This window comes from Coregonus lavaretus (genome assembly GCF_964263955.1).
Source record: "Coregonus lavaretus genome assembly, contig: HAP1_SCAFFOLD_4946, whole genome shotgun sequence".
NCBI lineage: Eukaryota > Metazoa > Chordata > Actinopteri > Salmoniformes > Salmonidae > Coregonus > Coregonus lavaretus.
This window is the reverse complement of record NW_028163847.1, coordinates 1-24,500: the sequence shown is the minus strand read 5'-3', so window position 1 is coordinate 24,500 and position 24,500 is coordinate 1. Positions and strand designations below refer to the sequence as shown.

The 24,500-nt window shown below is 43.2% G+C and overlaps 1 protein-coding gene across 1 annotated transcript; it reads right to left on the bottom strand.

Annotated features, from left to right (window-relative positions):
• Positions 1 to 5,680: 5,680 nt before the first annotated feature.
• LOC311117709 (SH3 and PX domain-containing protein 2A-like) lies at positions 5,681 to 14,324 on the bottom strand (the record flags this gene model as incomplete). Its single annotated transcript, XM_084192637.1, has 6 exons — positions 5,681 to 8,895; positions 10,251 to 10,370; positions 10,476 to 10,525; positions 12,362 to 12,647; positions 12,791 to 12,953; positions 14,207 to 14,324. Coding segments are annotated over 6 exons (2,816 nt in total), but the record flags the coding sequence as incomplete, so codon positions are not given.
• Between the last annotated feature and the right edge of the window lie 10,176 nt (positions 14,325 to 24,500).

The following is a 24,500-nucleotide window of genomic DNA, read 5'->3' as shown; positions in this document are numbered from 1 at the left end:
TTCACATTCACTTACTGACTTACTGATGAAAAATATTAATATTATGACATGTCCTCATAAAACTGGTGCTTTATCGCCTTGTCACACAACATGACATTTTGTCACACCGAATGACTCACATCTACTTCAGTAACATTTACAAAAGGAATCAGAAAACACGTTTCTCTTGAACTCCAACCTCCCATGACACCTTTCTTTTGAAAAAAGGAACTAGTCTCTATAGAGTTGAACACAAATGTTGCGCAAAAATAATGCAAATTTAAAAGAAAAACAAATACTATAGCACCTCCTTTGGTCCGACTCGAGGCATTGGTGGTATGATGTAACGGAGTTGACATGCTGGTAGTGGATCATTATTGTTTCAAGTTTAGGTATAAGGACCTAGACGGTTTAGACAGCAGAACTTTGGTTTGAGGCTTTGTCTACAAATTAGGTTTTTGTGAGTGTTGGAGATTTGCCACACTACTTTCTACAGTAAATAGGAATTAGACTATAACTGGCGTCACTGAATGCTCATGAAGGCCTTATGTTAGGTAATTACAATACTTTTGACTACGCCAACTAAAATGTATTCAGTGACCCCTGATATGACACACATCTTTATCTGACAAATCATCCCTCCAGAAAATATGGATGTGGCAATATATATGGTCCAAATTGGTACCCATACAAAAAAAGGAAAGTCATTTTAAGCAGTGTGAGCAGTTATTGCTAAGAGCGATGCGACATGATGTATCTGTCTGAGGGTTAATTAAAGAGAGTATAAAGTAGTAATTAAAACAGGAAGTCAAACAGTGAGAGTCTCAGCACAGCAGGAAACACAAAAAAGAACAAGCATGCTCTATTCCTCAGCTGCGCAACACATTAGCATTCTAAACAATGCCCCAATGCCGCCTGTTGTGTTAAGTAATTGTGTTAAGTAACACTTGGCGTAGTCGGCAGTTCCATTCCAACTGTCTGAAGCTTAACCACCAGTTCTAGCACTCGGAGTAAGCTTTCATCCCTCACCTTTTCTTCTTCTTTTCTTTCATTCATTGACTTTCTTCACAAGCAAACAACATAACAAAAAAAAATACTTTAAAAAAGTTATGTTAAAAATACCTACTAAAAACAACCCCTAGGTTAAACACCTCACACTCCGTTCACAAACACTTACTACTAACTTTCTCAAAACATCACATCTCCTATCCCCCTAACCTACCCTTTCTCTCATTAACCTGGCTCTCCAGCCTCTCCCTTCACTCTGGTACAACGTAAGCCATCTGACAGAAGTGGAAGCTTTACCACAGCAACAGCAAATTATATACATCTGAATAAATCAGACACATGATTAATATGCCACCCACTAAAAAGCTGGAGAGAGACAGAACGAGAGAGACAAAGAGTGAGAGCATCTATCCATCTTCGACAGCCGCAATCTCATTCGTTTTAGATTAGCCCCTCACGGCTGTGCAGCTCTGCTATCAGGGTGCCACCGCCGCGAGAATTACTGGGCTTCGAAACTTTAACTACCGCAATTAAAATGCGGTTTTGATAATGAGATTTCACCGCCACGCATCGTACATGGAGAGTTCATTAGCCCAAGCCGTGGGAGATGGGAGAAGAGGAGGAAGTATGATGCAGTGTTATTCATTGGCTCTCTCTGTTGGAAGCTGTTGCTGCTGGTTTTAATGGAAGTCTAGTCAGCATGAACAGAGGAGCACAATGTCAACAACTGCTTCCTGCTCATCTGTCTCTCCAGTTACACACTCTCTCTCTCTCTCTCTCTCTCTCTCTCTCTCTCTCTCTCTCTCTCTCTCTCTCTCTCTCTCTCTCTCTCTCTCTCTCTCTCTCTCACTATCTCTGTCTCGTTCTTGCCATGTCATCTACAATCCACAATCTGTTCCATCTCAGGATTCCAGACGCATCCCAAACACAACCAACCGCATCCCTGACTTCCTCCTATCTTTCCCCTGACCTCACCTGCACGCAATCCATCTCATCATAGTGCACATGTCCTCTCTCAAACAAACCAACACACAATATCTCACATCACATACTCCGACGACCCAAACCTCATACACTAGATACACTCAACATATCCAATCTCTTCTTTCTTCCTACTTCAAGTAACTAGCTTTCGGCACTTGGAACTACTAGCTTTGGTTGAGGTGAAATAAATAAAAAGAAGATGGCGGAAGTATGGTGGAAAAGGCAGAAGAGAGAGCAAGGAGGCACTAGAAAAGGAAGAGTCGAACAAAAAAAGCTGGGAGGAAAAAAGGCATTTCGGCTGGTGCTATCTAGGATTACTAGGTTTAAGAGAATGTCACGCTCGAGAAGGGCCAACAATTTGTTAAAATAAAAAGAGAGAAGGGGCGGGGGGGGGGGGCAGAGAGTCGAGGCAGTGTAGCGTCAGCAGGGAAGGTCTCACTTGGCTGACTTCACAAATATGGTAGAGACTCTAATCTATTCCCTCTGACATGAATGGCTTCCCTCGTTGGTGAGACTTTACCACCCTCCACCAAAGTTAAAACTCAACGGTGTGTGTATCTTCCCTATCAAATCTACTGGAGGGGAAAGGAAATGAACTGAGCTTCCAAAGCTGAGAAGCACCTTAACTGTTATGTGGGGATAAGTGATAAAAAATAATCTGTAGAGGAAACTGTTAAACTAACCAGCTTTAGTGGAACTCCAGAACATCACTGTTGTAATCTGTGGACAAAGGACCAAACCGAACCCATGTAGTATTTTCTCTCTTTCTCCTCAGAAGATTCTAAACATTATGCACACGGTCAAGTCTGAAATGAATTCCCATGGGGCTTGGGTCGAAGACATGTAGATACATAAAAAAGTGGTTTCTTATATTTGGTGTAACGGTAGGTATTGGTTTGGAAGCGGATGGATTAAACTGCGATGACCCTGTAGTACACATCACTGTTTCCCGACAAGACTACCGGTTGACAGTCTCCCAGTTTACATTATGCGGTTGACATTCTGTGTCGGTTCAAAATGTCTCTTTTACCATAGCAAGGGGGTTGAAGAGGCCGGTATGGCTTGTGTTAAAATGTCATGGAGGCATCTGCGTAGGTGGAGGAGAGAGACACACTCCAAGAACAAAAACATTTTGTCCAAGCACAAACATGACAGCTTGAAGGCAGTCTGGTAAGTACCCAGAGGCCCTCGATGCTGACATTTGTGGTAGAGAACAGCTAGATGTTTACGAGGTCGGAACCCGGGTCATTGGTTTCTGCCGGTGTTATTCACAGTTCGCTAGCCAGGAGGAGGGACCAGAAGGGATTCTTACGTAGCAATTGGTTAAAAATGCTGGCCATCATTTCACAACATGTTGTGCTGTAGCTCAATGGATGTAAGCATCTCCAATGGGATTGGAGTATGTTTAGTGCCATTAGCAACTGTTGCTCTTTTGAAAAAGGCTAATATGAAAAAAGCAGTGGACCTGAAATGAGTCATGACCTAAAGGCGTTTAGATGACCGATGATGGCTTGAATGGATTAAGGGATATACAATATATTGTTTGATCATATATCCTTAGACATGTTGAAAGAGGAGGTAATGTTGATCATGTTTTTCTTTACCTATGTTTTTTAAAGATGCCTATTTCTATTGCACATTTCCTCATTATTAGATTTCTGAATGATGTTCAAATACAATGGGGTGAAAACGAAAAACAAATAGAATGACAATGATCATTTTGCCGGAAACATTGAAAACATTATGAAAAACAAAAAATACATAATACTAAATATGAAAAAGTCGAGCTTGACACATTACAATTCCCTTGTAATTTGCAGGCGCAGGCAGACAAGCCGTGTAAATTGTACTCTATTAAACAATAGCAATATGCATTAATATGTGCTGAAGCAAAATGTTATGGGTGATTCAACACGTTTACATAATGCCTTCGTCAAGGGGAGGGAGGGCGGTGGGTAAGGGGTTCTAGGCCTAATTATTGATTTCCATTGCTTTAGATAGGATATGATGGGAGAGATAAAGAGCATTTTACCCTCCATTTGTGAAGTAGAACTAACTTCAGCTTCTATAGATCTCTGTATGCAACGGCTTGAAATGCATACCAAATAGAATGTAGAAATTTCAAAAAATTACAGTATATCACACATTATTGACTTTTGTACTAGGTTGACAGGTCTAGTCCAGTCTGGTGAGGAAGGGGAGAAATATTTGATTGTCAAACCACAAATGGGAGGTATAAACATTAGTTCAAAAATAAATACGATTTGAATCAGGCATTATGTACAGAGCAATAAGGAGAAAGGAAGTTTCCATGATTTTGCTAGTTGCAGCACACAGCATGGGGAAAAAAAGTCATTTAGAAGGTAAAAAAAAAAGATTGCCAAATACAAAAAAGTGAACTACAAAAATTGTAAACTACAAAAAAAAAAAAGACTAACTCTTAGCTGCATTAATATTTGAAAACATTCAATTATGTACAGGCATTGTGTAGTTGGTAGTTTCACTGACCAGCAGTGCATTTAGTATTGCATTGTAACTGCCGGTTTGTTGGGCAACATGAAAAAAGTATGTTGCGGTAGCATTCGTCTCCCACAAGAGAGTACCATGTATCCAATTATTATATTGTGAGGAGCTTTGGCATCCTCCAATGACTGAGATATTTGGCAACTCCTGTGACAAGACAGGAGTTTAAAAACTTGAGGTATAAAAATACTAATATTAAATAGTTTTAAAAAATCAATAAATAATATGCTGAGTATTTCAACTGCATCTTTACATTAATGCACTGTAAACAAGTGTTAAAGTGCATTAATTCACAAAAAACGGAACTTCAATCTTCATTATTGTCTATGTGTTATCACACTGTAACAACAAAAAACAACTATGGTTGGCTAAAACAGATATAACTGCAATCTAGCAGGTACAATACTTTGTTTAATACTATAATACTGTCCAGCAGAAAATGTAATGAAATGTTAGTGTTTAACCTCAGTTGAGAAGCTCACACACTGTTCAATAGAAAAATATTTCAGCAGTCTTGAACACCAGCCAGTTGAAATAGTACTTAATTTTGATTTTCTATTGGGGATCGTTTTGAAATAATATCAGTATTGTGTTTGGGAAAACATATAAGTAAGTAGTAATGGTTATGTTGACATGACTGTATAGTCCTGCAGTACTATTCTAAATCCAGTAGATACCAAACTACTTTTAAAGCAAGAAAGTAAACATAAACTCTATTGCATACCACATAAACCAATACTGCACAGCAATATCCGCATGTTGACACTATCTTTCATTTGGATTCAGAAAATCAACTGAGTCCAGATATTGTTATCAACATATATATTTTTTAAATCTTCAGTTTTTAAACTTAGTTTTAGGTATTTTTTTTAGAATACACTGGATTAGGCTATTTATGCCCATAAATAAATAGTAAAGCTACAAAATAGCCAATTAAATGATATTCCTCTTTGGTTTGATCACATTGTGGGCTCGAGGCTATGGAAGTATATCCCTGGGATTGAAAAACAATTATTAAGCCATATTTCCAGTACTTATTTTCTGTGCAACTGCAACTGCGGTTGCTATACTGTATATACAGTAAAGCATATATACAAAGATATTTGTCTGGGACTACTACAGACATACAATACTAAAACTTATTGTATAAACTAATATCTTGGTGGTAGGCAATTTTTTTTTGTTGACTGAAAAGCACCTTCAATTGGAATTTATTTCCCAATAAGTATAATTTGATTAGATTTCAAGCTTGACAGGTTTCAGCTTTATTTGTGTGCAAGATTCTGTAGGCTTGGTTGAAAATGTTGAATGAGAAGTGGGACTCCAGAAATGGGGTAAAACTACAAAGTTTGTCCAATTACGTGTACCTCAACATAGATATTCCGTCAGTGAAACTTCAGAGATCGGAACATCCGAGAGACTAAACTTTGACTCTTTCCAATTCTGGACTGTCGGTGGAGTATAACACAAGAAAGCAGAAATACATCTCTAAGGACAGACAAAAAGACACACAAAGACATTAAAGAACAAACATACAGAAATGTCTAAAAAATATAATCAAAGGATTAGTCATTTTGACTTTGCTCAATTGTGACTCACTGAGAGTCACTGATATCTCTCCTGTTCTCTTTTTTTATTTTTATTATTTGATTCTGAACATTCTAATACAACACTCTAGATTGATCATATTCGCTCGGTAACGCTCCTAAACATTCCTACTCAAGTGATTCTCTTGAACGTTACAAAAATAATTTTGGTGGTATTCATGCTCATAGGCCTATGGCACTGTAATACATTTGGTAATGACGTTGATTCACTGATGTGTTCCGTCCACTTCTTCGAACCCCCATTCAGTTGATCATCTACAAAAGGCACCTATTTGGCATTATAGTCACAAGGGCAGGTATAAGGCTTGCCATCCTTACCCAGCTATCTTCTCTTTCTAATGTAAACCCCTTCTAGAAGGTGTCGTGTCAAATCGCATCGTTCCAAAGTTCCAAAAACATCTTTGTGTTTCTAACACTGGGGGTGGCCAACCCCCGTTTTCAGTCTCTCGCTTCATCCCATATCGCACACAAAAATCTGGACTTTTAGTCTTTTACATGTACATTTTAGTAAACCAGAAATAAAAGTGTCTCAATCTCATTATAAGATTAAAACAACATATTTTTGTACATAAAGTCTTTCAGAATCAAACATTTACATATTTGGAGCATATTGCTTGTGGTATCTCTTGTGGGGTAACATTCTTATGGAGTGGTGTCATCACCAATATTCTTAGTGACATCATCAAAGGGGGACATTGTTATTATTATTAGGCCATTACTTCTTCCTCTCTAGGTAGTTGGAGGGGACCCAGCCCTTGCGGGGGTGCAGGGCATCTTGGACCTGACAGTACCACCACCCATTGGGGTTCCTGTCTAGAACCTCCAGGCAGGTGCCCTCAGGGAATCCCATGGTCTCATCGTCCCCCCGGTAGTCAGCAATAGACACATATACCTCCCTCCCCAGGTTGTTATGGATCAGCTGGCTCTTCTCGATAGGCTTGGGCCTGACTGTGGAGACGGGGATACCGTTACGCTGCACAACAACCCCAACCCTGCTCAAGGTGTCCGTCCCGCCGCCAGCGCCAAATCGTTCCGCCGAAGACCCCCTGGTGGTGATAGAGCGCTCTGAGGGTCTCGATCGGGTCTCAACTGTGACGGGCTGCGCATGCACTGCGTTGAAGGAGGAGTTACGGCGCACGCCGAGGGTAGCGGAACCAGAGCGGTACTGGTCGGTACGGTACTGGTTGTGGGCGCCCAATGACTCATTCCGCCTCAGGGAATTCGTCATGTAGTGTTGACTGTCCATGGCGGGCTGTGGCGCAGACACGAACACGGACTGGGGTCTGACGGCGGACTGCGGTCTCACCCCACCGTTCCTCATTCTCACGGCTCCGTTGACCAGCACAGCCGGCTTGGAGAAGCCCCCCGGAGGCTTGGAGGGGATTGGGGGAGTGTTCCTCGACCTCAGACCCCCCGGCGTGTGGTGTACCTGGTGGTGGTTGGTGAGTCCCTGGAGGTTGATGTCGTTGAGCGCCAGCACACGCTGCTCATTCTTCTCCAGGCTGTTGGACTTGCTCCCGGTGCCGCTGCCCGACCCAGAGCGCTGTCCGTCGGACTCGGACCCACCGCCGTCCCTCCCTTGGCGGATGGGCTCCAAGTAGAAGGTGGGCGCCCAGCCTTCCTCGTCCCGCCAACGGATGTACCACCAGCCGCTCTCCTGCCTCTCCAGGACTTCCACCTCCACCCCAGCTGGGAAGCTCAGCTCCGACTCCTGGACCTTGTCGTAGGCATCTGTGGTCCGGTATAGGTTGAACCCCTCCAGATCCGAATCTCTACGGCTCCCCTTGGAGTAGATGGAGGAGAGGTCTGAGGTGCTGTTGCGGGAAGAATGGGAGTCCTCCGATGAGATGACGGAAGCCGTCTCGGAGTCTTTGAGCCCATGGACGGTATGCCGGAGCTGACCCGTGGGCCTCAACTGGCGTCTCAGGGAAGTGATGTCCATCCTCTCGGGGCATTGGGGCTCTGACTTCGTGGTGAGGAGAGGTTTAGGCCTCACCGAGGGCTTGGGCTTGGTGGAGGGGCTCTGGCCTATCCTCTGCTCCACCGTCCTGATGCCTGGGGGTTTCCTTGAACCTCTACCCGATTCATCTGAGGACGACCAGGGGCAGGTGTCGGCTTTGGCTAGGGACTGGCTCCGGCTCAGCTCCGGGGTGATCTTCTTTAATGGCTTTCCCCCTGCTAGAGGTGAAGACCCTGAGGGTTTGCGGGGTACAGTCGAGGAGTGGTAGATCCTTGGGGAGTTGGAACCGCCGAGGCCTTTGGCCGAAGCCCCTTCATCACCACTACTGCGCCTGAAGCCATCGTTCTCATAGATACATTCCTCCTTGGCCATCTCTTCAACGGTCCTGAAGGATCTTCTTCTATGGCTGATAATAACAGGGGAGGTCTTGCAGACCAGAGGAGAACTACGGTACTTCTCACAGACCACACTGTTGATATTCCCCTCCAGGGGGCGATGTATTGTTTCTCCCTTCAGGGAATCTGTGTCCGACTCGCCCTCGCACCCAACAGCGGGAACATCGTATTCCGGTTCCTCGTATACTGCGGGCCGGCTGGGGGATTCTGGGGCTTTGTAGGAGGAGGAGATGGAGTGACTGGGTGAAGGTGAGGGCGTCTCCTCTGAGTCTTGCTTCTTGACGGGCGGAGCTGGGGGCGGGACTTTGGGGCGGGTGAGCGTGCTGGTTCGTCGGCTGAGGTTGGGCTTCTTGCGTTTGTCGATGTAGGAGCAGGGGGCCCAACCCTCCGTCTCCCCGATCTGGACATACCACCATCCCCCGGAGTTCTTCTCTATGACCTACAGAGAAGACAGGCGGGAAGATAACCAACAGTCAGACACACTTGATGGAATTATTGCTTTATAATCAACATTCAGTCTCACTTGAACTTCACACTGATCAAATTTTTATTTTTAACAATGGGCCCTGGTCAAAAGTAGTGCCCTATATAGGGAATAGGGTGCCATTTGGGAAGCAGGCAGACAATGTGTCTCATACATGTAGATCTCTTGAGTGTTGCTGTTATACAGATGTAGAATCTTAATTTGATCACCCCATCACTATGTCTCCCGAGTGGTGCAGTGGTCTAAGGCACTGCATCGCAGTGCTAGCTGTGCCACTAGAGATCCTGGTTCGAATCCAGGCTCTGTCGTAGCCGGCCGCGACCGGGAGACCCATGGGGCGGCACACAATTGGCCCAGGGTAGGGGAGGGAATGACTGGCGGATGTAGCGCAGTTGGTAGAGCATGGCGTTTGCAACGCCAGGGTTGTGGGTTAGATTCCCACGGGGGGGTATAAAAAATTAAAAAATAACAATAATGTATGCACTCACTAACTGTAAGTCGCTCTGGATAAGAGCGTCTGCTAAATGATGTAAATGTTGCAGGAGAACTTGGAATCTATAATGCATAGGGAGAGGGTCAGAGTAAAAGTATCCTATTTCTCTACTGCTGTTCCCTCCATCCACTATCACACCTTCATCCACCCATTTACAGATGTAGACCTTAATTTGAAGGTTGCACTGTCGCAGGACAACTTTCCTGCAATGCAAGATATTTACAACTTGTAGTGTATTTGAGGTTTAAAAAGGCTTCTGAAGTTATTAATTTCCACTCTGAAATTTCAGACTTGATTTTCACTTACGAAAAATGTATCAGCCCCTACAAAAAGGTCCATTAATTATAATCCACATAACAATTCACATTTCTTGTTGCTGCAGGATTATTTTCCTGCTGTAGCAAACTGGCTCAAATTAATATCCTACATCTGTAGCTGTTTATTTTTATAGACACATGTCATCAATATTCTGGGTATCCTTCTTGGTGTGGTGGGTGGAGAAATCTAAACAAAAGCTCCTTTCTTCTAACTTCAAATGTCCACCCTGACCTCCAGTTGGATTCTATACAGTATTTTGTCAGCATCATCAAATTCAACAGACCGTCAAGGCCATATCTATGCAGCTTCAGCAGATGTGTCTCTGGTGAGCTGTCAGTTGTCATTAATATTTAATGTGCTCAGTCAGATTTCAATACCAACAGATGTCCAGCATTTCTGAGAATAGAGATAGATCATATAGACAGTAGCCTATCAATCTATACAGAAACGAAATACCTGTATAGATACTGTATCTATCTCTATGGTTCTGGGTGCTTACATCAGCTTTTTGTCCTCCACGGAAACTGATGCCATCAGAGATGCAGGACTGGAACTCTGCGATGGTGTAGTACTCTGCTTCCACAGTAGGTGGCTCTGGTGGCTTGGGTAACTGGAAGCCCTACACAAACAAGAGGAGTAGAAAAAGAACCATTTTGAGTTCAATGTTCTATGTTCAAGTGTAAAAAACATTTTCTGATACATACTGTATTTGAGAGTGACTTACCAGATTCATTTCTCTTCTAGGAGGAGGTTTTTGTCGGAGGTTGGGAGAGCCTAATGAATGGAATCATAGATTAGCATCATTTAGTGTCAAATTTAGGAATGATAGAAGTGCAATTAGTAGTAGTAAAACACACAGAGTACAAACCTTAGTATATCAGTAAAACCCAAATCAAAATGTTATATCACCCAGCACTAAATACGTTTTTATTGTATTTTATTAGTCAAATATTAGTCACACATATGTCCCTGCACCCAAATATTAGTCTAATAGATATACAGTGGCTTGCGAAAGTATTCACCCCACTTGGCATTTTTCCTATTTTGTTGCCTTACAACCTGGTATTAAAATGGATTTTTGTGGGGTTTGTATCATTTGATTTACACAACATGCCTACGACTTTGAAGATGCAAAATATGTTCAATACTTTGTAGAGCCACCTTTTGCAGCAATTACAGCTGCAAGTCTCTTGGGGTATGTCTCTATAAGTTTGGCACATCTAGCCACTGGGATTTTTGCCCATTCTTCAAGGGAAAACTGCTCCAGCTCCTCCAAGTTGGATGGGTTCCGCTGGTGTACAGCAATCTTTAAGTCATACCACAGATTCTCAATTGGATTGAGGTCTGGGCTTTGACTAGGCCATTCCAAGACATTTAAAAGTTTCCCCTTAAACCACTTGAGTGTTGCTTTAGCAGTATGTTTAGGGTCATTGTCCTGCTGGAAGGTGAACCTCCGTCCCAGTCTCAAATCTCTGGAAGACTGAAACAGGTTTCCCTGAAGAATTTCCCTGTATATAGCGCCATCCATCATACCTTCAATTCTGACCAGTTTCCCAGTCCCTGCCGATGAAAAACATTGGATGGTGTTCTCGGGGTGATGAGAGGTGTTGGGTTTGCACCAGACATTTTCCTTGATGGCCAAAAAGCTCAATTTTAGTCTCATCTGGGGAGTCTCCTGGCTTTTGGCGAACACCAAACATGTTTGCTTCTTTTTTTCTTTAAGCAATGCCTTTTTTCTGGCCACTCTTCCGTAAAGCCCAGCTCTGTGGAGTGTATGGCTTAAAGTGGTCCTATGGACAGATACTCCAATCTCCGCTGTGGAGCTTTGGTCTCTTTGTTGCCTCTTTGATTAATGCCCTCCTTGCCTGGTCCGTGTGTTTTGGTGGGCGGCCCTCCCTTGGCAGGTTTGTTGTGGTGCCATATTCTTTCAATTTTTTTTAAATGGATTTAATGGTGCTCCATGGGATGTTCAAAGTTTCGGATATATTTCTATAACCCAACCCTGATCTGTACTTCTCCACAACTTTGTCCCTGACCTGTTTGGAGAGCTCCTTGGTATTCATGGTGCTGCTTGCTTGGTGGTGCCCCTTGCTTAGTGGTGTTGCAGACTCTGGGGCCTGTCAGAACAGGTGTATATATACTGAGATCATCTGACAGATCATGTGACACTTAGATTGTACACAGGTGGACTTTATTTAACTAATTATGCGACTTCTGAAGGTAATTGGTTGCACCAGATCTTATTTAGGGGCTTCATAGCAAAGAGGGTGAATACATATGCACGCACCACTTTTCCGTTATTTATTTTCATTCCACTTCACCAATTTGGACTATTTTGTGTATGTCCATTACATGAAATACAAATACAAATCCATTTAAATTACAGGTTGTAATGCAACAAAATAGAAAAAACGCCAAGGGGGATGAATACTTTTGCAAGGCACTGTAAATTAGCGGCCAAAAATTATATTCACACAATACACCTTCAGCTTTCCATGTCTTACCTATAGCCTCAAAGCCTATGCAAAAAGAAAACAATAATATTTTACTTCAGTCGAGTGAATAGTCTAATTTGAATCACCATACAACTCCATAATTCATGACACTCACCTATCGACACTCTGTGTGGAGCGACACGTGCTACAGCAGGAGAACCAGGCTCTGTCTTCCCCTTACTGTCCTGTAGAGGGCCACTAGCACCAGGGCCCAGGCTAGGACTGGAGGTACCCATCCCAGACCCAGAACTCAGCCCAGGACTGGGGCTCGGACCTGGGCCAGGGCTGGGGCCGTGGTCGGGACTGGGATTGTAACCTGGGGCATAGGGCATGGGCAGGCTGATCTCACTCTTTGAGATGTGGCGCTCAGGACTGGTGGCATCTCCATCCGTTTGGAAATCCTTTTAATCAAATCAAATGCAACTTTATTTAAACTGCAATTAAAATGGCAACACACTTTACAGTAAAAAAAATTAACTGAAAGTTTACTAAAAGTTCAATCATAGAGAAATCGTGAGTTAAAAGTGAAATCTTAAAACCTTACCTTCTCACTGCTGGACTTCTTCTGGAGCAGGTTGCTGATCTCCATGATGTTGCCTATGATCTCCACAGGGCCTGTCAGGGTCTTCTTCCGGCCAGGGGATGAGAAGTCCTCCTTCATCTTCTTCAGGTATGAGGCCGGGGCCCAGCCCTCCTTCCCCAGGTACCTAGTAGCAGAATAGGGGAGGAGAATGGAAGTTTACTCACCGGTCAAATAGTAACCCTTACCGGTCAAATAGTAACCCTTACCGGTCAGAAAGTGCATCTTGTGTTGACTACAAAGTAATTACAAGCAATACACTGTGATTACTTCCACTTTATGTCCCTCAGTAATAACACTGGTACATCAGCAGTAAAACATGACATCTTATCACATCTTCTGCCAAGGTTGACAAGTAAGCGAGAATTATTTACAATGTCAAAGTGAGTCTTTATGTCAAACGCCAGGGTTGTGGGTTCGATAAAATAATGTATGCGCTAACTGTAAGTCGCTCTGGATAAGAGCGTCTGCTAAATGACTAAAATGTAAATGTAAATGTTTATTCTCCCACTGACTGTCTATGACCACTAGGTGTCCCCATACACATAAAAGAACAGACTGATTCTGAGCAGAGCAGTAGAACACTGTTGTGTGTGTGAGCCAGTAGGCTGCCGGGGGGGAGAACGGCTCATATTAATGGCTGGAATGGAGTCAATGGAATGTTATCAAACACAAGGAAACCATGCGTTTGATGTGATCGATACCATTCCATTGATTCCGTTCCAGCCATTACTATGAGCCCGTCCTCCCCAATTAAGGTGCCTCCAGCTGCCTGTGGTGTGTGGATAATACATGAGAGATGTAACAGGACTGTTCTTTAAGCCAGAGCAGTCCAGAGTAGCATGTGGTAATCATCAGCTGGAGAGTGGAACTCACAAGGCCCTCGGGCCACGAGGAAATGACAAACAACAGGCCAGGAAATACACGTTTACTGAGTATACAACACACACTCTGTCGCTCTTCCACTGAACAGATCACACACAACGCATTCACCGGATCTCCAATGAGCCACATATGTTAAACGTTTCCAATACCATTAAACAGATGAGATGTACCTCTGCCTTGATCACATCTCTGAAAATAATGATATAAAAGCTCTCTCTGGAGACTCATTTCATTAGAGTGTGAGAAAATGTACATTAACTTTTGGCCCGATTCCAATATGATCATTCACTTACCGACCTTGTTGAAGGGAGTGAAAGATTTAATTGGAATTGGAACTGGGCCCATCCAACATAAAATCACTAATATAATCAAATAGGTGTGAATTCTTAACCGGAGCAATGTTTTCCATTGGCTAAGGTGCCTGTCACTCCATGGTGAGGACCAATCAGAGGAAGCCCTCCACAGTAAGGACCAATGGGAGGAGGTGATTCTCACCTGATGTACCACCAGCCCTCCAGGTTCTTTTGGATGACCTCCACGGTGACCCCTTTCTCAAAGCCGATCTCGTCCTTCCCCTGGCTGGCGTACGGCTGCACCGTCATGTACTTCTCTTCTACACGGGGGATGGAAGGATCAGTGAAAAAAAGGAAAGAATCAACATTTCAGTTCAGTAAATCCCAGTAATAAACCCCTTGGAAAACTCCCCTTGAATTTCCCAGTCAAGAGATATCTACTGCAACAACAAAAGTATTTCAATCAATCAATGTTCTCTTAGAAAGCAACACAAAAGTATCCGAAATCACCCAGTTAGCCATTTTATCTGTTTTATTTGTTCAAGCCAGCATGCATACCCTGACTGTATCCATTCCTTGCTTATCCTCCAATACCAACACAAAACAGCACCCTCTACTGGCCATACCTCTCATCAATTCCACAACCCTCTCAAACCCTTCCTTATCACAGCTAGAATGTGACAGAGGCAACCCAGCCAGGATCCACTGTGGACCCATAATAAACACTGTTGAGTGAACAACCCTGCAGACTGGATCCCTTTGAAATGGCTGCAGAGCTCCAGAGCTGCAGTATGGAGCCTCCCTGTTGGAGATAAGGAACCTGTGGAAGCTCTCAGATCTTTATCTGGCTCCACTTGGCTGCCCAGAGCCAGATAAGGGAAATCCCCCGCGGCCACTCTATAGTGGAATGATCCGTAGGGGGATTCAACCACTGTGGAGGGAGAGTGGGATAAGCCAAGTGTAAGTATGAGGGGTAGGGGGGGGGGGGTAGATATATAGGGCCACTTTAAGCAGCTGTTGCTTCAATGGGATATACAGGGGCATGGGAGAGAATGGGGCTAAAGGCAGGGAGAGAGAAGAATCAGAGTTGGTCCAGTGAGAATGGCTTGTGTCACAAATTATCCCCTATATTGCCCCATATAGTGCACTCAAATGATCCCCTATACTGCCCCATATAGTACACTACTTCTGACTAGGTCAATAGCAGTGCACTATGCAAGAAATAGGGTGTCATATCTGGTCAAAAGTAGTGTACTATAGGATTAATATAGTGTAATTTGAGACACAGCCAATGTGTCCCTGGGTGGGATGGGGAAGTTAAACATGAGAAACAGGAGAGGAATCTCAGAGGTGTGAAAGTGTGTGTGTGTCAGTCTGTTAACAATGGGTGGGGTGAGGTGAGGTTTTAGGGGGAACACATTCTACTGCTGCCTGTCATTCCAGAGGGAGCTGAGGGGCTTGGGTCAATTATAGAGAGCTGTAAGGAATGTCTAGGGGCTTTGGGACTGGGTAGCACAGGGAGTGTGTGTTGGGTGGGGTGTGTGTGTAGGGTGTGTGTGTGTAGGGTGTGTGTGTGTGTGTGTGTAGGGTGTGTGTGTGTGTGTGGTTGAGGAAGGCTGAGTACTTGCAGGTGGAGAGGGAATGTGGTGTGAGTTTGTGTCAGTGTGTGTGTGTGTGTGTGTGTTTGTGTGTGCGTGCCTGTGAGGGTGCTTGTGTATTCAAACATATCATGTGTGTGAGCGTGCTCTCTGGACATGTACTGTGCGTGTACGTGTGTCTCACACCGTCTTAGTGAGTGTTTGCCCAGTCAGCTGGGTCCAAAGCCCCAAACAGTGAGTTGAGAAGGAGGTTATCAGCACACTGCCATAAATTAGATTAGACTCTGCTGTAACTGATCCTGTTCTCTAGACATACAGACCGAGGAACAGGGTGGAGGAGACTGGATAGAGCCCTATCAACAACACATGAGGTAATCAATGAGGTGAGGTCATCCTGCTGTCACTAGCCAATCAACTCCTATGGATTTCATTGGACCAGCCAATCAGACTGTACTGACCTAATATTCGGTCAGAAGAATTTGTGGGTTTGACCGAACAATGCAATAACAAGGGATCCATTTGTTTTGCTTGGGAGTCTTTTTGGCAATAAAGTTACCAAAGGCAGGCCCATTGACCTGAGGTAGGGTCAGAGTAAGTGGACTTAGTGATCCATTTTGCTTCCTCCTTTGTCTTCTTTGGGAGTATTTTGGCAATAAAGTTAACAACTTTAGACATATTGACCCGACGTAGGGTCAGAATGTGTGAATTTGACCAAATAGGAAAAACAGCAAAGTAATCCATTTTGCTTCCTCCTCTGTGGTGTTAATCAATAAGATTTAGCACCTGGCACTTATCTTCCCTCCTTATCTTGTTTTCTATCTCTTTTCTAAAATATTTTATTTCTTAGTAAATGGGTCAAGTATTCCATTAGTAAAGAGTGTTTCTGGGTAGTTTCAGATAAGTCGTTAAGAAGACAATTCATTAATATAGTAAGGTTAGACTCCCTACTTTCCTCTCTCCAACTCATGCATGCTTCTTTCTCAATTCATCTTTCCTCAATTCCTTCCATCCTCTCTCCTCACCTCTTTCTCAAAACTCTTCCAATAAGGTTGAGAAGGAGGTGGGTAGAGTATTTATGTAATCGTGGAAAGATAAATTAAGAAAGATTCCATGTCTAATGATAAGAGTACATCTTCATAGAGCGAACCATGAGATACAGTATTTATCCATTATTTATGTCTATGGAGAGAACACTCAGCGTAGAGTAATTCTAAGTATCCTTTATGGTCAATGATAATTTCCCTGATACGCTTAACTCCACTTTTAGCTTCCTAGAAATTAGTGCTGAGCGATTAACCACATTTATTTTCTTTAGTTGTTAAACAACTTGACCAACCAACTAATTGACCGACGTCGGTTCAATTACATGAATTCCATTTAGTTTTTTCGGTTTTTGTGAGCCCAACGCACCATTTCTCTAGAGAGAAATCAAATAATAATGAAAAAAATATATTTTTTTATTTAACCTTTATTTAACCAGGTAAGCCAGTTAAGAACAAGTTCTCATTTACAACTGCGACCTGGCCAAGATAAAGCAAAGCAGTGCGATAAAAACAACAACACAGAGTTACATATGGGGTAAAACAAAACAAAGTCAAAAATACAACAGAAATAAGTATATATACAGTGTGTGCAAATGTAGCAAGTTATGGAGGTAAGGCAATAAATAGGCTATAGTGCAAAATAATTACAATTAGTATTAACACTGGAATGATAGATGTGCAAGAGATGATGTGCAAATAGAGATACTGGGGTACAAATGAGCAAAATAAATAACAATATAGGGATGAGGTAGTTGGGCGGGCTAATTTCAGATGGGCTGTGTACAGGTGCAGTGATCGGTAAGGTGCTCTGACAACTGATGCTTAAAGTTAGTGAGGGAGATAAGTGTCTCCAGCTTCAGAGATTTTTGCAATTTGTTCCAGTCATTGGCAGCAGAGAACTGGAAGGAATGGCGGCCAAAGGAGGTGTTGGCTTTGGGGATGACCAGTGAGATATACCTGCTGGAGCGCATACTACGGGTGGGTGTTGCTATGGTGACCAATGAGCTAAGATAAGGCGGGGATTTGCCTAGCAGTGATTTATAGATGGCCTGGAGCCAGTGGGTTTGGCGACAAATATGTAGTGAGGACCAGCCAACATGAGCGTACAGGTCACAGTGGTGGGTAGTATATGGGGCTTTGGAGACAAAACGGATGGCACTGTGATAGACTACATCCAATTTGCTGAGTAGAGTGTTGGAGGCTATTTTGTAAATGACATCGCCGAAGTCAAGGATCGGTAGGATAGTCAGTTTTACGAGGGCATGTTTGGCAGCATGAGTGAAGGAGGCTTTGTTGCGAAATAGGAAACCGATTCTAGATTTAACTTTGGATTGGAGATTCTTAATGTGAGTCTGGAAGGAGAGTTTACAGTCTAACCAGACACACTAGGTATTTGTAGTTGTCCACATACTCTAGGTCAGACCCGTCGAGAGTAGTGATTCTAGTCGGGTGGGCGGGTGCAAGCAGCGTTCGGTTGAAGAGCATGCATTTAGTTTTACTAGTGTTTAAGAGCAGTTGGAGGCTACTGAAGGAGTGTTGTATGGCATTGAAGCTCGTTTGGAGGTTTGTTAACACAGTGTCCAATGAAGGGCCAGATGTATACAAAATGGTGTCGTCTGCGTAGAGGTGGATCTGAGAGTCACCAGCAGCAAGAGCGACGTCATTGATATACACAGAGAAAAGAGTCGGCCCAAGAATTGAACCCTGTGGCACCCCCATAGAGACTGCCATAGGTCCAGACAACAGGCCCTCCGATTTGACACATTGAACTCTATCAGAGAAGTAGTTGGTGAACCAGGCGAGGCAGTCATTTGAGAAACCAAGGCTATTTAGTCTGTCAATAAGAATGCGGTGGTTGACAGAGTCGAAAGCCTTGGCCAGGTCAATGAAAACGGCTGCACAGTACTGTCTATTATCGATCGCGGTTATAATATCGTTTAGGACCTTGAGCGTGGCTGAAGTGCACCCATGACCAGCTCGGAAACCGGATTGTATAGCGGAGAAGGTACGGTGGGATTCGAAATGGTCGGTGATCTGTTTGTTAACTTGGCTTTCAAAAACTTTTGAAAGGCAGGGCAGGATGGATATGGGTCTGTAACAGTTTGGATCTATAGTGTCACCCCCTTTGAAGAGGGGGATGACCGCGGCAGCTTTCCAATCTCTGGGGATCTCAGACGTTACGAAAGAGAGGTTGAACAGGCTAGTAACAGGGGTTGCGACAATTTCGGCGGCTAGTTTTAGAAAGAAAGAGTCCAGATTGTCTAGCCCAGATGATTTGTAGGGGTCCAGATTTTGCAGCTCTTTCAGAACATCAGCTGTCTGGATTTGTGTGAAGGAGAAGCGGGGGGGGCATGGGCAAGTTGCAGCGGAGGGTGCAGAGCTGGTGGCCGGGGTAGTGGTAGCCAGGTGGAAAGCATGGCCAGCCGTAGCAAAATGCTTGTTGAAATTCTCGATTATTGTAGATTTATCAGTGGTGATAGTGTTTCCTAGCCTCAGTGCAGTGGGCAGCTGGGAGGAAGTGCTCTTATTTTCCATGGACTTTACAGTGTCCCAAAACCTTTTGGAGTTAGTGCTACAGGATGCAAATTTCTGTTTGAAAAAGTTAGCCTTTGCTTTCCTAACTGCTTGTGTATATTGGTTCCTAACTTCCCTGAAAAGTTGCATATCGCGGGGGCTATTTGATGCTAATGCAGTACGCCACAGGATGTTTTTGTGCTGGTCAAGGGCAGTCAAGTCTGAGGAGAACCAGGGGCTATATCTGTTCTTAGTTCTGTATTTTTTGAATGGGGCATGTTTATTTAAGATTGAGAGGAAATTACTTTTAAAGAACAACCAGGCATCCTCTACTGACGGAATGAGATCTATATCCATCCAGGATACCTGGGCCAGGTCAATTAGGAAGGCCTGCTCGCTGAAGTGTTTTTGGGAGCGTTTGACAGTGATGAGGGGTGGTCGTTTGACCGCGGACCCGTTACGGACGCAGGCAATAAGGCAGTGATCACTGAGATCCTGGTTGAAGACAGCGGAGGTGTATTTAGAGGGTAAGTTAGTCAGGATGATATCTATGAGGGTACCCATGTTTACGGATTTAATCAAGTCAAGAACTATGTGGAATGCCTGGCTGAAGGGAGTTGTAGTTTTCATTAAGCAAATATTCAATCTAGTTCAGCGCAGGAACTTGGTAATTAACTACAACGACCATAATCCATTGCACCTGTTCTTTCCGGCTCAGACAGAGATGAATACACTTTCACTACACACAGACCGCATAGACTGAATGAGAGAGGAATGTACACAATGATGAGAGAGAGGGATAGAGACAGTTCATGAAAGTATGCCTTATCTACTTTGAAGAACTAGTAAAATGATTTAATCAGACAGCTCTGCAGCATGCTTTAGGCAGGCTAGCCTAGATAAATAGGATGACAGTATGGGCAGCACAGAGAATGTTGTCTGGCTGTTTGGCTGCTACTGCCTGAGCAGAGATTAGATGATGACTATAACCTCCTAGGGCTTAGTGGTCACATACGTGGACAGCACTTTTTAGCTCTTATGTCCACAATTGTGTAGAAGTTCTGTCATATTTCATGGCTTATTCTGATTTAGATATTTATAAAAGCCTTGTATATTTGTCATGACATGCAAATTTGAAAAAAAAAGTGTAAAACTAGCAACTTTGTAGGTCGCTAAACATGAAGTACACGTAAGTGTACTTATGGACTGAGGCTCCTCGAAACAGCTAATATGCTTGTAAACATGCACACACGTAAAATGGGAAAAAAGCTAGCTCTGATGCAGCTAAAAAGCTGTACATGGTCCCAATGAAATAAATAACAATTAAATCACTAAATACATACATACATACTTAAATTAGTTGTGTTGAAAATGTTAGCCTAATACAATTCGGACCATGAATCCACATATGTGGACATCATTTTTCTCTAAAAGTACATCATATCAAAAGATGATACTTAGTTTTTATTCTAATTAGGTTCCAATAAGCCCAAATAGCAAAGAGAAATAAAAAATGCATGTAAAAAAACAGCTTGGGCCTTAAGAGGTTAAGGAATGAAAGATAATAAAGTAATCAAATAAAAACAAAGTAATATACACAAGTGAAATATTATTTCATAGTAATTTTTTATTTTTCTATTGATGGTTACCCAATGTGGACCTGACAGAGACAATGGAATATTTTCAATGTTTTGGCAATTTAATGTTCACTATTTTGTTTTTGGAATTTCCATTAAAAGCTCTAAAATCATTTTAATGTCGTTATTTCATAATGCACTTAATGTTTAAATTGTATTATCAAAAAACATATTTCTTTTTTTATATCGAACTGAAACCGAATCGACCCCAAAAAGCACTAATCACTCAGCACTACTAGAAACTGTCTGTGCATGCTGCCTCAAGGCCCCCTATCTGTGCTGTCTGATACATGCCTCGCCTGGCATTCATAACACTCATTACCACTTCAGAACAGCGATAAAAGGAATGAGTAAAGAGGAAGGGGAGAGAGAGAGAGAGAGAGAGAGAGAGAGAGAGAGAGAGAGAGAGAGAGAGAGAGAGAGAGAGAGAGAGAGAGAGAGAGAGAGAGAGAGAGAGAGAGACAGAGAGACAGAGAGACAGAGAGACAGAGAGACAGAGAGACAGATATACAGTGGGGAGAACAAGTATTTGATACACTGCCGATTTTGCAGGTTTCCCTACTTACAAAGCATGTAGAGATCCAGAAAATCACATTGTATGATTTTTAAGTAATTAATTTGCATTTTATTGCATGACATAAGTATTTGATACATCAGAAAAGCAGAACTTAATATTTGGTACAGAAACCTTTGTTTGCAATTACAGAGATCATACGTTTCCTGTAGGTCTTGACCAGGTTTGCACACACTGCAGCAGGGATTTTGGCCCACTACTCCATACAGACCTTCTCCAGATCCTTCAGATTTCGGGGCTGTCGCTGGGAAATACAGACTTTCAGCTCCCTCCAAAGATGTTCTATTGGGTTCAGGTCTGGAGACTGGCTAGGCCACTCCAGGACCTTGAGATGCTTCTTACGGAGCCACTCCTTAGTTGCCCTGGCTGTGTGTTTCGGGTCATTGTCATGCTGGAAGACCCAGCCACGACCCATCTTCAATGCTCTTACTGAGGGAAGGAGGTTGTTGGCCAAGATCTCGCGATACATGGCCCCATCCATCCTCCCCTCAATACGGTGCAGTCGTCCTGTCCCTTTGCAGAAAAGCATCCCCAAAGAAGGATGTTTCCACCTCCATGCTTCATGGTTGGGATGGTGTTCTTGGGGTTGTACTCATCCTTCTTCTTCCTCCAAACACGGCGAGTGGAGTTTAGACCAAAAAGCTCTATTTTTGTCTCATCAGAACACATGACCTTCTCCCATTCCTCCTCTGGATCATCCAGATGGTCATTGGCCTGGACATGCGCTGGCTTGAGCAGGGGGACCTTGCGTGCGCTGCAGGATTTTAATCCATGACGGCGTAGTGTGTTACTAATGGTTTTCTTTGAGACTGTGGTCCCAGCTCTCTTCAGGTCATTGACCAGGTCCTGCCGTGTAGTTCTGGGCTGATCCCTCACCTTCCTCATGATCATTGATGCCCCACGAGGTGAGATCATGCATGGAGCCCCAGACCGAGGGTGATTGACCGTCATCTTGAACTTCTTCCATTTTCTAATAATTGCACCAACAGTTGTTGCCTTCTCACCAAGCTGCTTGCCTATTGTCCTGTAGCCCATCCCAGCCTTGTGCAGGTCTACAATTTTATCCCTGATGTCCTTACACAGCTCTCTGGTCTTGGCCATTGTGGAGAGGTTGGAGTCTGTTTGATTGAGTGTGTGGACAGGTGTCTTTTATACAGGTAACGAGTTCAAACAGGTGCAGTTAATACAGGCAATGAGTGGAGAACAGGAGCGCTTCTTCAAGAAAAACTAACAGGTTTGTGAGAGCCAGAATTCTTACTGGTTGGTAGGTGATCAAATTCTTATGTCATGCAATAAAATGCAAATGTATTACTTAAAAATCATACAATGTGATTTTCTGGATTTTTGTTTTAGATTCCGTCTCTCACAGTTGAAGTGTACCTATGATAAAAATTACAGACCTCTACATGCTTTGTAAGTAGGAAAACCTGCAAAATCGGTAGTGTATCAAATACTTGTTCTCCCCACTGTATATATATATATATATATATATATATATATATATATATATATATATATATATATATATATATAGAGAGAGAGAGAGAGAGAGAGAGAGAGAGAGAGAGAGAGAGAGAGAGAGAGAGAGAGAGAGAGAGAGAGAGAGAGAGAGAGAGAGAGAATTAGAATGGTGGAAAAAGGAACAAATTCAGAAACAAAGTTTCCGACCACAGTCAGCAGTATGGTGGGATCATTTTGTAGAGTGGAAACAAGGCCTCTAATCCAGAAGTCATAAATTAGTTAGCATGCAGCAGTGCTTCTGATGGTGCCAGCTGAAAGCAACACTGGACTCCCAACTGACCTGAAACCCTGGCTGTTAAAATGTGTCAAACGCAACAGGGGACGATATATCACTACTGTCTGTTTTTGCTGGTTGATGTCTCTAGTACAGCATCCTTACACAGGCATGTTGATCCTTGATCCAGAGTCTCAAGTGAAGTCATCTGGGATATTGGATATGATATTGATATAGGATATTGATATCAAGTTTCACGTTTTTATTGTCACGTGCTCTAGTACAGTGAAATGCCTTTCTTGTTAGCTCTTTCCCAACAATGCAGTAATCAATATCAGTAGTACTATAAAAAATATATGATATGACAATGCCTAATAAATATGCCTCACGCAATGCGAGTCCTTATTCATTCATGGCAACAGTTACTTCAGTGACTCACACACACAGAAGTGGATCCATCCACTGTTATAGGCTCCTGTCTGTGATTAAAGCCAGGCTTCAATATGGGCTACTGCCCCACATTCACACTTTCCACCAGCCTATTCCAGCCAGCCCATTACTCCTGCTGTTACCCCTCTGAGAGAGCTAGCTAGCTACCTAACTGTAACTGCTTCCCTCAGCTCTGGCTGGAGACTATGGCAAGGCTCTGGCAGGCGATATTAGGCTAAGTACATTCACCAAAAGCATCCAAAAGAGCTGGATGTAGTCATCAACTGGAGACCGTTGGCTTAGTACTGAACTAGGTTTTTTTCTCCTGTACAGTATAAATAGGACCAGGAGGTTTTCCTGAGCATCCAACCAGGAAAAGCTATGTTCCTAGTTATAGATTAGTAAGACTACAACTAGGAAGTGGAGTTTTTCCTGGTCAGGTCATGTGGTTAGGAAAAACGCCTGGCCCTAAAGTATATAGGTTATCGTAGGCCTGTATGAAATTAATCAACACAGGCACTAAATCATACCATTTGACCCGAGTTCCCCCTCTGTTGGATCAGCTCTGTTAAATCACTTATGTTTATTGTCTCTTTGACTGTTCTGGGATCAGAGTTAAGCTATACCAGGTGAGTCACGCCCCATGTATGTTATTGGGAGCCTGGGAGGTTATATGAGTCCCAGGTCAGTTTCAGTAAACAAACAGACAAAAGGCAGAGCCAGGCGGGGTGAGTGGGTTAAAACTAATCCTAAAAACAGATGGCTGATCTCTCCTGGTCTTATTAGAGGGATGAGAAATGACTCTGGCTCTCGGTAGGAGTAGGCCACAGACACAGATCTAGGATCAGCCTCCCCAAATCCAATCTACAGTATATCAATGACAGAGAACATCTAACTGACCTTCAATCAGCGTATAGAGCAACTTCATCCTTCAATATAGTGACTACTTTTTTGATCAAATACGGG